At 34.3% G+C, this 15,610-nt stretch overlaps 2 protein-coding genes across 3 annotated transcripts; one reads left to right on the top strand and one right to left on the bottom strand.

The window, feature by feature from the left end:
• Positions 1 to 566: 566 nt before the first annotated feature.
• LOC124918874 (amino acid transporter AVT3C-like) lies at positions 567 to 2,222 on the top strand. The gene has a single exon (XM_047458944.1). It carries the CDS (start codon positions 718 to 720, stop codon positions 1,993 to 1,995), a length of 1,278 nt encoding a protein of 425 aa, XP_047314900.1. The 5' UTR covers positions 567 to 717; the 3' UTR covers positions 1,996 to 2,222.
• Positions 2,223 to 2,805: 583 nt separating this feature from the next.
• LOC124918873 (actin cytoskeleton-regulatory complex protein PAN1-like) lies at positions 2,806 to 14,760 on the bottom strand. Of its 2 annotated transcripts, none has more exons than XM_047458942.1 (13): positions 14,278 to 14,760; positions 11,741 to 12,839; positions 10,658 to 10,879; positions 10,047 to 10,273; positions 7,672 to 7,746; positions 6,880 to 6,951; positions 6,696 to 6,794; positions 6,542 to 6,610; positions 6,350 to 6,464; positions 5,315 to 5,383; positions 4,660 to 4,954; positions 4,455 to 4,578; positions 2,806 to 3,800 (listed from the first exon to the last, which is right to left on the bottom strand). In XM_047458942.1, exons 1-13 carry the CDS (start codon positions 14,410 to 14,412, stop codon positions 3,120 to 3,122), a joined length of 3,282 nt encoding a protein of 1,093 aa, XP_047314898.1. In that variant the 5' UTR covers positions 14,413 to 14,760; the 3' UTR covers positions 2,806 to 3,119. The 2 variants fall into 2 exon arrangements, with proteins under 2 accessions (XP_047314898.1, XP_047314899.1); XM_047458943.1 differs by having other exon boundaries at positions 6,542 to 6,607.
• Positions 14,761 to 15,610: the final 850 nt, after the last annotated feature.

Here is a 15,610-nt window from a genome sequence, read left to right as displayed (position 1 = left end):
TTTATTAAAAAATAAAGTAAAAATATTTTAATTAATAAATTAAATGATTTAATAATTTTATATATAATGATTATGGTTTGAGTCAATAAATTTTTGTGTTTGTGAGTTGATTATTTAAGATTTAAAAATATTATTTATTAAAAAAATGAGTTATTTAGATTTTAAATTAGAATTCATAAAATAATTTTTGTATTCAAAATTTAAATTTTAAAAATAAATTTAAAATATTTTAATAATTTAGTTGATTAAATTAGTGATTAATAATAATAATAATAATAATAATAATAATAATAATAATAATAATAATAATAATAATGATATCAGTGTGATTTATAAAAAGTGAAAAGTTCTTAAAGAATATCTTATTTAAAAGTAAAAAAATAAATTTATATATTATACTTTATTAGTATGTATAAAACAAAATTATTTTGTTTAGGACTAATATTTAATTATAAAAATGATGTCTTGTTGTCTGCTTATTAGTTATTTCCAAATAATTTTATTATTTTATTCTCTTTTTATACTTAGAATATCATCTTCTCCTTCTCCATTCCATCTTCTCATTTCTTCTTCTTCTTCTTCCAGCAGCCTCAAAAATCCATTCTTTCTCATCAAGTTCTCTTCTACCAGGTGGATTGATTCTTTGAATCTCTCATAATTTGAGCTTCGAAATCGGATACAAGATAATTCTGAATCAATCACTCTTCAAATTCATTCATGGGTTTTGACAAGAACGCAAGTTCTTCTTCACATACCCTTCAAATTCCCAATCTATCAAGGGAAGACACTCCACTTCTCGTCAAATCCAACCATCTCTCATCTCAATCCAAAACCTTCGCCAACGTCTTCATCGCCATTGTTGGCGCCGGCGTACTCGGCCTTCCATACACTTTCCGGCGAACAGGATGGGTTATGGGTCTCCTCATGCTCTTCTCCGTCTCTTTTCTAACCTATCACTGTATGATGCTCTTAATCCACACCCGTCGTCGTCTCGAATCCTTAAAGGGTCACAGCAAAATCGCCTCTTTCGGTGATTTAGGGTTCGTAGTTTGCGGCCCAATTGGCCGAGGAACAGTCGACGCCATGATCGTACTATCCCAAGCTGGGTTCTGTATCAGTTACTTAATCTTCATCGCCACTACAATGGCTAACATCTTCAATAACTCTCCACAAGTTTTAATTTTGGGGATTCCAGTTAAAACCCTATACATCTGGGCTTGTTTTCCTTTCCAATTAGGTCTAAATTCAATCCCGACCTTAACCCATCTAGCTCCGTTAAGCATCTTCGCCGATGTAGTCGATATTGGAGCCATGGGTATGGTGATGTTCGAAGATGTAATCACATTCATCAACGAAAGACCGCCTCTGCAAGCATTCGGCGGGTTCTCAGTCTTCTTCTATGGATTAGGGGTAGCTGTTTACGCATTTGAAGGAATCGGGATGGTTCTTCCTCTAGAATCAGAAACCAGAGACAAACAGAAGTTTGGGAAAGTTCTAGGTATATCTATGGCTTCTATTTCTTTGATATATGGATCATTTGGAGCATTGGGTTATTTTGCATTTGGAGAGGAAACTAATGATATAATAACTACAAATTTGGGAAAGGGGTGGATTAGTTCTGGGGTGCAAATAGGGTTATGTGTGAATTTGTTCTTTACATTTCCATTGATGATGAATCCTGTTTATGAAGTTGTGGAGAGGAGATTGTGTGAAGGGAGGTATTGTGTGTGGGTGAGATGGGTTGTGGTTTTGGGTGTGAGTATGGTTGCATTGACGGTTCCAAATTTTGCAGATTTCTTGTCTTTGGTTGGGAGTAGTGTTTGTATTGTGTTGGGTTTTGTTTTGCCAGCTTTGTTTCATTTGATTGTTTATAAGGAAGAGATGGGTTTTGGAGGAATGGTTAAGGATGGAGGAATTGTGGTTTTGGGAATTGTTTTGGGTGTTTCTGGAACTTGGTCTTCTTTGATGGAGATATTTGTTGGTACTAGAGCTTGATGATGATGATGATAATAATGATAATGAAGATCTATTCTTATTCATGGGTGCTGTTCATTTTATTTTTATTTTTTTGGGGGTTTATTTTGATTGTAATCTTTTGTTAATTGTGAATTTTGCAAGGGTTATAGTCAATTATTGGATGTGTTTTGTTTGTGAAGAATAATGATAAATGTATTATGAAGTGTTCAACTTTAATGTTGATATATTAAGGTTTTTTTATTTTGGTGATCATGTTTTATTTGGTTATGCACCACACAGATTGTCTATGAATGAAAATTATATTTTTGGGCATTTTTATTAAAAATCAAACATCAAAACTTTAGTTTTTAGGTAGACTACCTTTTTTTTTTACCTTTGACAAGATCCATTGTCATGAACTACACTTGTAAAATTCTTTCTAATATATGACAAACAAAATATTTCCATTATTATTATTTGAAAAAGAATTTACAAAAATCAATCATAGTCCAAGTATATCATACCATATGAACTTATCTTAATCTTAAAATAAATGAACCATTGTCCACCTTTCAAATGAATACTTGATCTATCCTCACTCCAATAACACATAATTGTCACAATCAAAGTACCCCTACCATACAACATTACCCAATACTCATTTTTTATGATCCAAATAATTATCCATCAAAATAATATTTGTTATACAAAATTATTCAAATCATAAGAAACTAATAGTAAAATATATAGATTATAAATAAAATCATTTTATTATTCATAATTCAAAAAATATCATATACCAAATATTAATAATAACAAACTATTATTGAAGGAAGCAATACACTAGAATTTAACAAATGTGAAAACTCATTGCACACATAATAATATGTTTGTCTACCCATAAGACTATAAGTAGTAGTAGTAGTTTACAATAGATGTGTTTGTATTTATACACATTGTCTACAAAATAAGCAATTGAATTAAAAACAAAAAAAAAATAACGAAAATGGAAAAATCCAAGAAATCAGAGCAAAAAAATCCGCAGAAACAATACAACGCGAATTCACCAACTTAAAAAAAAACTCAAATGTGGTATATAATGTTTCAATTCTCCACAAAAAAATAACAACCTATTTAGCGATTTCCACAACACAAATTCGAACCTAAAAAGGCTTCCAGCTGTCTGAATCTCTCCTCGGGGTTTGACTGTCTGTCTTAAACGGGCCGGATCCAAACGGGTCGGATGAATCGTCGAAAGCAGAAAACTCAGAATCTCTATTGCTTCGAATAGAATCAAACCTTCCAAAATCCCGTTGTGTTGTCAAATCCTCCGATTCTCGAGAACTCCTAAACGAATCAAATCTTCCTAGCGAATCTTGCTGAGAGAAGAATCCCTGGCCATATTCCGAATCTGCATTGCTTCTAAACGAATCGAATCTAGAAAAGGAATCGCGAGCTTGAAACTGCCCTGTTTCGTTCACGTTGAATGAATCGAACCTCGAGAAGCTGTCGGATTCGTACATTGGTGTGCTAGGGACAGAATCGAACTGGAATGTACTTTTGTTTTCGAATAGATTGTTGATTTGTGGGCTGCTAGGGACGGAATCAAAAGCAAAGGTGGTTTTGTTGTTCTGAAAGATATCAGATTGTGGGGTGCTTGGAACAGAATCGAACACAAACGAATTCTTGTTGTTGTGAAACGAGGTATCGGACTGTGGAGAGTTGCCGGAATCTGTAAAGGCATATGCACTTTTCTTTGGCATGTTATTATCGTTGTATGTAAAATCTGTTCGGATTGGAGGTAGACCCAAGTCACCAGAATCAAAGAATGAATTGTCCATATCCTGCCAATAACACTCAGATCAGCCAAATCAGACCGCATTCAAGAGAAAAAGTATCAGAATCATCAATTAAAATACAAAAATACCCTTAATTTTGCTTGATCTTGAGTTACTGAAAATGTGGTTATTTGGGTAACAAGACAATATTAAGGATATAAATATACAAATATTTGATAAAGAAATGGAGGGTACTTTAGGAATTTGATTGATGATTTGAAGAATTATGTAATTCATAAGTAGATTTCAACTCATTGATTGGTTAAAATGAGTTATTTGAAATTAATCACCTTATTTCATTCTTTATAATACTAAGAATTTGGTCATTTCACCAAAATTAAACCAGTTTTTCATCAATCCAAGATATTGTTTAGAAAAATGGTTTATTTTGAAGAAAAAAATCAAACAAACTTTTGAGAATTATCATTTGGAACCGTTTGGAAAGCATTATGACATGGAAAAATCTATATTTTGTTATGTTTGCTAAATTCATAAGGAATAAAAAATTGCCAAATGAAGCAAAAAAAATATCACACTGGATCATGATTAATAAAATAATCTCTATAAGCCAAAAAATTACTTTCAATTTGAATTTTGTTGATTTTTCAATGAGATCGTGATTGTGACAAAATAACCATTTCCAAAACGACTCTTATTTACCTTATTAGAACCAGAATTGAAGTCCCAGAGGGAGTCAGTGTCATAATGAGAGTCGAAATTTCCCCATTTTGGTTCGTCAAAACCTTTCTCCCCAGAAGCAACAGAATCTGCACCTCCATGTTCACTGTGGGGAAAGCACCAGAAATTCATGCTTATATCAAATATCACACTTGGAGATGGCCATAAACAAACATGATTCTCTTACCTCTGGTTGTCTAAATTGCGGGGTGAAGTATGTGACAGTTTAGATGGGCTTTCTGATGCATTCCTGCTTAATGGACTTCCGATTGGACTTGAATTGATACCGTCTTCGCTATGAGCATCATTAGAAACCTTTTCTTCAGAACTTGCTACTTTCTTAATATTACTACCATTTGCAACTGTAGATGAAACCTCAGTTTCATCAGTAACTGAAGATTGTTTTTTCCGGAGTATTTTCTCCTTAGGAGGTGCAACAACATTTGGCACGTCTACAGTCAGCTCTTTAACCAACGTGAATCCTGCAAGTTTCAAAAGATTGGCAACATTCTTTAACCGTTATACAAATAGATTGCTGATTTGAAAGTAGAGTATTCAATCTTTATATATAGACGTATAAATAAAATAATAACTTTTGAAAATTGCGAAAGTAAAAAGTGATTTTGATTGCATTTGACATAAAAAAGTGTGATCAAGTTAAATAAAGCTTTATTGGGAAAAATAATAGTGTGGGTAAAGCTTTTTTTGCAAAATCTTGATTTTGATACAGAATTTTTTAGATGATAATTTTTTGCCCATATGTATTTTATTTTGATTTATTAACAATGTGATAAAATAACAAACCAAATAGGCTAATGTATATAAAAAGTGGACTGCCCTACCTTCATCTTCGAACTTATCCCAACTTTCATCCCAATCAGCTGTGCCTTCTTGAATGCCAATTTGCCAACCTTCATTATTTAAGAGAAATAAAGTATAAAAGGTGATTGAGATATAGAAAATGGCATGATTGCAAATAGATAAAACAGGGTAGAGCCCACGTATTTAGAGTAAGGGGAATGAAATGGAAGTTTGCAGTTCTTCTCTCATCTAAGGCGCTTCGGCCATTCTTATTTCTTGCATCTCTCTCTTGCATTCTCACCTCCTTTCTTCCCTAATCTATCTGATTTGTAACATACTTCCAATTGCATCAATATCAATCCATTTTCATTGATGGGGCTCATTTATCACAGTCGATAATATTTGGTGCTCAAAACTAAGGCTGGAAGAACAGTAATTACATATAAGATGCTTGTAAATTAAAGTGAATGCTATAGTTCAGAAACTATGTTTCTACTTTCTATTAGATACATGGCTTAAGAATTTGGGCATGCATACTCTTTTCGTAACTATATACTGGTGCTATCTCTACTATTGGGTCTTGTTTGATCTGTAGTTATTTGAATAACCACCTTTTTATTTTTAAACAACTCATTTGATTTGGGGGTTATTTGAGTAAAAAGTCATTAGGGTATACATATAAAATGAGTAAATAACTAAATATTTTCTTTTAAAATGAAGGGTATTTTAGGCCTTGTTTGATCTTTGGATTATTTGAATAACCAAGCAGTTATTTCCAAAGAATCTTGTTTGATGTAGGTTATTGAAAATAAGGTTATTTGGATAAAAAGACATAAGGGATATAAATATATAATGAAAAAATATTTTATTTGTAAGGAAATAGAGGGCATAATGATTTGAATGATGTGTTTGTTGAGTGGTTTGTTGAATGGATAGTGGGTTATTTGAAATTAATCTCAAATAACCCACATAATCAAGGCCTTAGGATTTTGGTTGATGATTTTAATGATGTGACAGAAGACTAGACTGGATTATTTATAAAAAAAAATAATAAAAGATATGGATAGCCACACTACCAAAAGGAAGTTCAACCAATGTTGTTGGTTTTGAACGTAAGCTGTAAGTTTTGCAGCGTTCATTCAAGGATTTCATCAGCTCCTCCAATTCTAGTTTGATTCGATCAGCATCAGCCTGTGAAAACCCATGAACAACTTCTCTCAGGCTTCCTTGCAACGACATAAAGATACTTACTCATCATTTCGATATACCTGAATTGCGTCAGGCTTCCCGGATTGGTCTATTTTCACAATCGCCCGGTACAGGTTCATTTTTTCCTCCTTCCATATTGAAGTCGAAATTTAGATAAAATCAATAGCATATCCACAAGGCAGAGGAATATATGCATATAATGCATACAAATACCTGAATATCACGAAATGTGGACTCTTCGATACTTAATTTAGATGCCACGTCTCCTCTTTGCTTGTATTTCTCTTCATACTTCTTGGCAAGAGATTCAACCTAAAGTACAGTAGAATTAGTTCACATCAGAGACGACTTTAGATGGTAATTACGGCAAAGGAAACAATGTTTAGTTCAAAGTTACCTCGCGCTTATCAGCAGAAACTCTTTCTGTGATCTCATTAAAACGGCTATCACATCTGCTTTTGTATAAAATCTGACACCACATGCCAGTAACTATATAAGACCGCAGGACCTCCAATATCTATTTCTTACTTATGGAGCATAAATAAAAGAAATCGTTTTAGCTATAAATCACAAGAGCAATTCATGATATCTAATTCAGTAAAATGTTACACAAGTACTTAGAATTCTATTAACTGAACTTAAGTCACATGTTACCAAAATTCATCTTAAGAGCTCCTCTTAACCTCCACTATCTATCACTATGGTTTTCCATACTATTCCTTCTTTCTAGTGGAGCTATAAGATTCAGATGACCAAACATCATTAATCTAACTTCTCTCACTTTATCCTACTCTAGATTGATATTATGATTCAAGGCAGTGAATGTCCAAAGAGTTCAAGATTTGAGCCTATTCAAATATTGTTATTTGGTCACAATCTCTAGCACAATCACGATCCCAATCGCCAAAATGAAAATTGATTTTTATTCATTTGGTATAAGATTGTTTTCTAGATCATCCAAATTATTTTTTGTAGTGAGTTTTTTGGCATCATTATCATTATTTGGATCATGATCCAATTATTGTGTAATTTTTTACTTCATTGTGTGTAAATATTGTTTTTTTGGATCATGATCTCATTGTGATTTTTGGAAAACATAACAAATGTATATTTTTCCGAATCATGATCCAAATTATAAATGTGATAACAAATAGGTTCAATATAAGCTTAAGGCAGATGAAATTCTCACAAGTTCTTGCATCTTGGAGCTGTAGAACTCTATCTTCTGTCTAGACTCTACTATTTCCTTCTCCAGTTCTTCCACCTGCATTCATGCAAAGTAATGGAAAGTATGTCAAATAAAGAGATTTATAAATTATGAAAAACCCACATGGAATTCTGTAGATACTGAGATACGACAAGGGATCCCTTGTATGTCCAAAATTTGAAACTAAAATCAATTGGAACAATTACCATGTCAATGCTGATGACTAATGGAGATTTCTCAATCTGACAGCATAACAAATCCTTCAAATTTATACTGCCTTAATTCATTATTCTCTCACATTACAACAGTTTTCCTCAAACACTTGGATATCTCATCCTAGCCCTTCCCATTAGTCAAATGGATATATTTTTAACCTATACCTAATCCTCAGAATCACACAATCCTGCATGTCAGCCAAGCTTTCCCATATAAACAACATCTCCATTGACTTGGTCTCCCACATACTTCCTCAAGTTCCCATAGCACTTCTTGTAACAATCAGATAATATAATATATATATATATATTCTTTTTAAAAGAGTGTTTCCAATTTATTTAATTTTAATGGGTTTAGGCATGGGTGACATTTGGCATGATATTTTGTTGGCTATATAAAGTATTTTCCTGGAGTAAAGGTTAGAAGGAAGTTAAGAGAGAGAGGGAAAGAAGGAAAAGGAAGGGCTTGACTTAAGTTAGGGTTTGGCTTTGAGTTAGGGCAAAGAATAGCACAAATCAGGTATGGAAATCTCATTATTTTTCTTAGTCTTAAATAAGCGATATTATTTGATGTCATACGAATTATTTTGAGATAATGATAAGTTGTTAAAGTGGATTAAGAATGCATGAAGTATTGGTAAAAATATGCCTAATGATGAGGCATGGTTTTAGGAGAGGCGTCATGATGAATAAATGATGGATATGGTTAGAAGATAGGAAATGTGAAAATGAATGGAATGACTGACGAAATTATGAAGTTTAAAATGGTTTGAATGGAAAAGTGAAGATATGTGATTTATATGAAATATGAATGTTTGGAGTATTTGTAGACTGAATATCTGATGATATGACTTATATGAATGATGGGAATATTTGAAGACATTGGAGATATTTGATTGTATGACTATATGTAAGGAAATCATTCATTATATATATGTGGTTGTGCTGAAATGCTTTGAACTTTAAGGGCCTTGTGACATTATGCTAACACTTGACCTCAAGGGCCTTGCGTCATTATGCTAACATGTGAATCTTAAGGGCTTTATGTCATTGTGCTAACATATGAATCCTAAGGGCTTTGCCATTATGCTAACTTTTGAAGGGCGTTGTGCCATTATGCTAACCAATGAGTCGTTTAGTGTTTTGTGCTGCTACGTTAACAATTGAATAAGTATGAGTTTCATGTTGTTAAGCTGACTTTTAGACTGTTAAAGATGAACTGTTAGAACAATTACGTTGATTTCGTACCATTACCTTTGAGTCCTATTTCATAAGTAATTATGTTATGTTTATGATTTGTTAAAGAAAATAAAGATAAGAGGATTCCTAATCAAATGCAAATACCTTATATGATGCATGCCTTGTTCTCTGAATCATATTATATACAATTTAGTTTAACTATTAAAAAGATTGTGATTTCCTATTGAGCGGATTAGCTCATTCTAGTTGGATGACTTCTTTTCAGACCAAGATCAAGAGTAGTCTAGAAGGTTCAAGAAGACTGAAGCATATATATAAGTACTTATATAAGATTGGTATTTCCTACACACTGTATTTTGCTGAAAGAAGAAAAAGTGTCTTAAGGACAAAATGCGATGCTTTGTAAGATGTAATAGTCTAGAAGCAATATGATATCATTAGCGTACTGTTGTAATTTGTAGTTATGAATAGAATGTAGTTTATATTCCTTTCGGCCTAGCATGTTATTAGCGAGTATATAAGTATAACATGCGGCGACTGCACGCCCAAGATAGAATTCTTGGTTTGGGGAGTGACACTTCTTTAAGTCTGGGAAGTCCCATTTTTCCATTTCTTAGTTCAATATTTGGAATACTTAGTACAATTTCTTATTTGTCTTGGTGTAAATCCCATTGACAAGCTGTAGATGAAAGAGGGTGACTCCATCTAAAGAGGTATCTGTACATAATTCTACAATCAAGTTACAAAACACTCACCATGTCAAGTTTTTTAAGGTTTTTCCATGCCTTACTAAAAACAGCTGGGATCACTTCTAGAACTACTTAATCCTTGAAAAAAAATGCAGGGCACTTTAGATAATACACTGCTATAACAACAGCATATATACAATAAATGCAGAGCCTGGGAAAAGGAAAAGTTTCAATTAAAAAGATAATGACGTACTTTCTTATTTGCTTCTGTTGCATCTTGGAACTTTGAGTTTAGTGAGTTTTGTTCCCCTTCACTAAGTTGGTGTACAAGGTTCTTTTCAAGCACGGGAACCTTGGATTTCTGTGGAGAAGGTGGTTTAGACTCATCCGCTAGAGGGAGAGGTCCCTGATTTGGTACCCTTGCTCTGTCAGCATGAGTAGATTGTTGGGGAGGAGGCATCACTCTTGTTTGCTGTACACCTATCACAGATTTGAGAAGCAATTGAGCCTAAGCATAAATGGAAGCTTCAATTGCTACTCACTTTTGAAGATTGACAAATGTAAAGGCCTTTATGTCAAATAAAAACAAGAATTAGTAACAGAAACAGGTGAATCACCTAATTTATACAAAGAAGATTTTTATTTTTTATTCTTAAACTTGTTTTTTCCCTGGAGGAGGGCTAGGCAAGCATCCCACCTCCATGACCTTCCATTTCAATCAAGGTGCTTTCAGTGGGAGTCGAACTTGAGATCATAGCCCTAACTCTACTACTTGAGCTAGCTACTCTGGGTGGGTAAGCATACAAAGAAAACTTGCACTTAAGAAAAACAACACGTTATAATATTTTGGAGCAAAACGTATACCAGGAGGATTAGGTTTCCAACTTGCATTGTTGTTCGCTGAGGCAAATTGACCAGTGGCAGGCAACAGCCCTTCATCCAAAAAAACACCACTTGGTAGCACAGAGGGAAGCGGACGGCCTTCCCTGTACCGTTCCATAAGATAAAGTGCGATAAAGAATTCTCTTAAAGAAAGCATGCTGTCATTATCTTGATCAGAAAGATCCCACACCTGCTTTAAAACCTCTGACACACCAAAAACAAACGTCGTATTGTAAACAAGATGAACAACACAAATGTGGTAGAGGATTAAGGGATGGAAAGGGAAAGAATGTTGATGTATAATCACATGAAAGCTCTAACAAAGATCAAAATACAAGATTATACCCATGAACAAATACAAGTTGAGTACTAGATCCCAGTAAAGTAACTAGAGTGTTCTGAAAAGAAAACCCACTCAGTAGGCACAATCTGTTATAATCCAAATAGTGATGTAGCAGGTATATAGCATGGGTCAGATAATACAAATGGATGGTTGTATAGAGATTGTTGTAAGGCATTGATGCTGCAGCTCATTTCACAAACCGGACAACCCCAATGTTTCAAAGAAAAAGAAAATGAAGCCAGTTGATTGAAGTAGTCTTTTAACCCTAAAAATATATAACACCAAACCTAGGGAGAACCAAGATGGCTCCCACAGATGTGGCATGTTCTTGTTTACCTACTGATGCAAGTTATTCGGAAGCAATGTACCAATACTGTGGGATAGAAGTTTTAAGCATGATATGGAAGAATCTCATTCCTACTGAATTATATATGTACATTCACCTTAAACCCTAGGCATGATGTCTCAGTGTATAATAAAATACTGGAAAGACATAATCTCTAGACTATAATTGTAAGCTATGGTAAGATTTTATACTCATATTGTATTCGCCACAGTAGACAGGTATATGAAGTGAAAAGTATTTGTTCACATCACATTATTATGCATCAGATATTAATGAAAGTCTTATATTTTCAGCTTCAGTATCCTGAAAAAGTAAGGTTGAGAAAAACATTGAATCAGTTATGAATCTTAAGAGTGTAAAAAGAAGCATATCCTACCGCGTGGAAGCCGCCAACTTAAGAACAAGTTCCGTGCCTGTTCACCACTAATTTTTCCATCTCTGTCAGTGTCAACTGCCACAAATACTCTAGTATACTTTTGAACATCAGACTGAGTAATCTTTGGCCAAGGAGCCTGTGATTGAGCAGTAGTCACGTTTCCAGCTCCTGCAACAAAACCATAACTTGTTGAAGTCTTTTCTGCGCTACTCTGTAAAGGGGCTAGTGTGTTTCCTTTCCCTGTTGTCTGAATTTGCTGGTATTGATTTCCTCCAGATTGCTGAGTAAATAAGTCTTGAGGAGATCCAACTCCCCCTGACTTGATTGTCATTTGAGACCCCGTAGAAACTGGAATATTGTTAGATGGACTAGTTAAAGCACTGGCAGAAGATGCAGGCACCGTAAATTCCTGCTTAGGTTGAGAAAAGGATGCAGCAGATGCATCTCCAAAACCTGAGCCAGACATAAATCCATTTCCAGAAGCCACCAACGGTTTAGGATCCTTTCCTACCTCATGCGGAGATGCCATGCTTGGACTATCCCTTTTTATTGGCTGTGGTGTTGGTTGCAAACCAGTAACTGCAGGTCCAGATCCCACCTGGTTAGGGGCAGGAGCAATTCCTCTGCTAGAAATTTGGGAAGATACTCCCCCCGAGGGCACATTGGCAACCCCACCAAGCCAATCAGAAGAGCTGTTTGTGATTGGAGGATGAGAAGGTGTGATAGAAGCCTGCTGGGGATGGAAGTTAGCAGGAGTATGCATGGGTCGAGGTGGTTTTGCTGACTGTGCTTGTTGAGAAGGAAAAAACTGCTGGCCCATGTTGGCATTAGGAGCTACATGTGGCCCTCCTAAGCCAACATTTTGAGGAGATGGTGCTATGTGCTGGCCCACTGGAGAATTTGACTGTAAAGTGGGTTGAGCAGCAAACGTTATCTGCGGAGCAGGAATTTTAGTTGAAGCAGGACCATAAAGCGCTGCCTTCACAATATCTGGGGTTAGCTCTCGCTTACTTTGTGCCACAGTAACAAGTTTAAGGGCATTGTAGAACTCATTCCTTCCTAGGAAACCAGTTTTGTTGTGATCAGCATGCATCCATATCTGCAACAGAAAGCCAAATGATTAAGTTGTGATTAGGAGTTCGGTATCTTTAGTGAAAATCTAAAGGTGTGAACAATAAATGCATATGATTATTTGATAAAGCAATTCATGGGAATGAAGGCATCTTGCACATTACGATCAATAAATTTCTCAATTTGTCACTCACTTAGTTTAGTTTCAAACGTATCTGTAAAAAGTGTTTCGAAATGGGGCAACATGTATGTATAATAGCTTCATAGTCACTATAAGAATAAATTATCACATAAAAAGTAAGATTTTATCATATAAAGATTGGAAAATTGTTCCCAAGTTAGAGGAATTACATTTTGAGAATTTTACTTATACAGTTAACTTTTAAATATATAAAGATGGGGGGAGAACATAAAACTGTTAGGCGGATACAGCTGACATTAATTTTCAATACAATAATGTGTCAGCACTGTTAAGTGTCAGTGCATATTGATGGTCATCAACCCAAGTTGTCTATTTTCGTATGTGAATCAAGTACAACAAGTAAGGTAAGAGCTTTTGGGTAGAAGATTTTGCTCTGCTACGCAGATCCACTAGACTAGGAAAGAGGTACTCATTGCTCATTGCTTACTTACTACTTGAACGATCCTAGTAACTAGTAGCTAATCTAGTTGCTAGTAGGGTGAGACGGGTGGTTCTTTCTCGCCACCGAAGAAACTCTTCAATTGAGCTTTAGTTCGTATTGGACTTCAATTTTATTTCTCAGGATTTGTAAGCAAAAGACATGTGACTATTCCTTTTTCACAGTTGCTGAAAACATAATACAATAAGTAATGGATGTGGTTATTCCAAAAGCCTGACTTGTTTTCCAGATTTATTAAGACTTGAATAGATTCCTCACTCTGCCTTGCTCTTAAAGAAAATGGCATCCCCTCCCAAAAATCATGAAGATATTGGGCCTATGGCTGCTTTCAGACAGCTTAGTCTGCCTATTGCAGCAATGGGTTGGAAGAAAAAACAACTCTGTAATATGTTTAGCTCAAATTAAAGTTAAGCAAGGAGAGGTTGTAAAGATCTTCATCTCAAAGCCCATGAGTGGACAGTTCACTCTGACATCCATATATATGCTCAGTGTCTGGAAGCAAGCTTACTAATTCTATGACAATAGCCAACGGGAGATAAGGATCCAGTATTTCATCAAGTTGCACACATCATCTTTGTAATAAACCACTTCATACGAAAAAAGTGCCAAGATCTTCAGAAAGAAACAATTTAACTATGAAAAGAAGTATTCTTAGAAATGAGACAAGCATCGTTATCATATTCCGATTAAATATCATCACCCTTCAATGAGATAATTATGACAAAATCATCTTCTTTAAATCATCTTCAAAATGAACAGCCGGAGAAAGGAAAACCCTAAATGGAATTGTTTGACAGATAAACCGAGATGTAGTAAAAGATATACCTGGGCGAGGACTTGTTTTGGCAGATTTGAGCCTTGGAAGAAAGTGACGCCTTCAGATCCACTGATTCTACCGTCCTTATCCAAATCTGCTCTTCGGAAGTACGCATCAAACAGATCCACGTTCTGTGCAGCCATTTCCTCTATGCATACAATTGAAACGAATTCAAAGAAGATGGAGGTGGACGAAGGCCATAATTGGAAGAATCAAGAAATCAATCAATCAATCCTTAGAGAATCTCGTCGTCTCTAAAGGGAATTACCAAAGTATTGTTTCCAAGAAGAGAAGCGTAGATCCTTACAGGCTAGAGATAGCTTGAGGTAGAGAGATTTGATTTGGTCGGTTCTGATCGTGGAGAAAAGAGACCGTGGTTGACGATGACGCCAGAATCAATATGGAAAACAGCTCGTCGATGCATAGCATGTCATAGAACATAGTGCATCGGCTGTGCCATCTCTCTCTCTAGATCGCTGAACTGGCGATGCTGTCTGCGACCGGCATTATTATTATTATTATTATTATTAACACCAAAACTCAAATTTGCCCTTGAATTAGTATAGAAAGTGTTTTATTTCTCTTTTTCACTCATTAGATTTCGGTCAGTGTTATGTTTTGTTTTATACCACATTTTATTTAGTCGGAATAGATTTATCGTCTCGAAATTTTGTAATTCGAAAAATACTCACAGTTTTTGTGAGTCGTCTGTTATTTATATAATCCAATCGTGTTAGTGATTATTTCTCGAGTTTATATTCTTTATTTACAGCAAATATGAGATGGTGTTATCAAATCTAAAATTATTTTTTTATTCTTCTAATAATTTTTAAAAATAAAATATCTTTCATTTAGATGCCTTTTTTATATATTCTCTAATAATTTTTATGAGTTTATCACTTTTTTATTATATTTGTTAATGATTAGTTATTATTTGATAGAAAACTTTTCATCGTTGTTTGTCAACTACCGGACAAAGACATATTTCAATGTCGCTCAGAATTTTAAGTTGAGATTCCTCCGACACCATTTAATTAGTTTGTTCGGTTTTGTTCTCATTTATCTCTCATTGTTATGGAATTCACATTCGTTTTTTTAGTTATTTTGAGAAATTATTTGATTGTTAGATAATTTTCATTATAATTTTAATTTTTGTAAATCTGTATATTTTAACATTCACAATATATTATATTTGCAAATTAATGTTTTATTTATAACTTATTATTTGATTTAATAAAAAAAAATTATATATAAAAAAAATTCTTTAGCTAAAATTTCATTTTGACCTATAAACTTATATAGAGAGGTTTGAATTAACCATTCATCTTTGTTTTTTATTCA

This window comes from Impatiens glandulifera, chromosome 1 (genome assembly GCF_907164915.1).
Source record: "Impatiens glandulifera chromosome 1, dImpGla2.1, whole genome shotgun sequence".
NCBI lineage: Eukaryota > Viridiplantae > Streptophyta > Magnoliopsida > Ericales > Balsaminaceae > Impatiens > Impatiens glandulifera.
This window is presented reverse-complemented; position numbering and strand designations above follow the sequence as displayed.

What these genes read in the sequence shown, in the direction of transcription:
- LOC124918874 (XM_047458944.1), top strand. Translation starts at nt 718, where the DNA reads ATGGGTTTTGACAAGAACGCAAGTTCTTCTTCACATACCCTTCAAATT.
- LOC124918873 (XM_047458942.1), bottom strand. Translation starts at nt 14,412, where the DNA reads ATGGCTGCACAGAACGTGGATCTGTTTGATGCGTACTTCCGAAGAGCA. An exon ending in CAACAGAAGCAAATAAGAAA is followed by an intron (nt 7,747 to 10,046) that starts GTACGTCATTAT and finishes GCATGAATGCAG; the next exon opens with GTGGAAGAACTGGAGAAGGA. An exon ending in CGCAATTTAGACAACCAGAG is followed by an intron (nt 4,579 to 4,659) that starts GTAAGAGAATCA and finishes CTTTCCCCACAG; the next exon opens with TGAACATGGAGGTGCAGATT.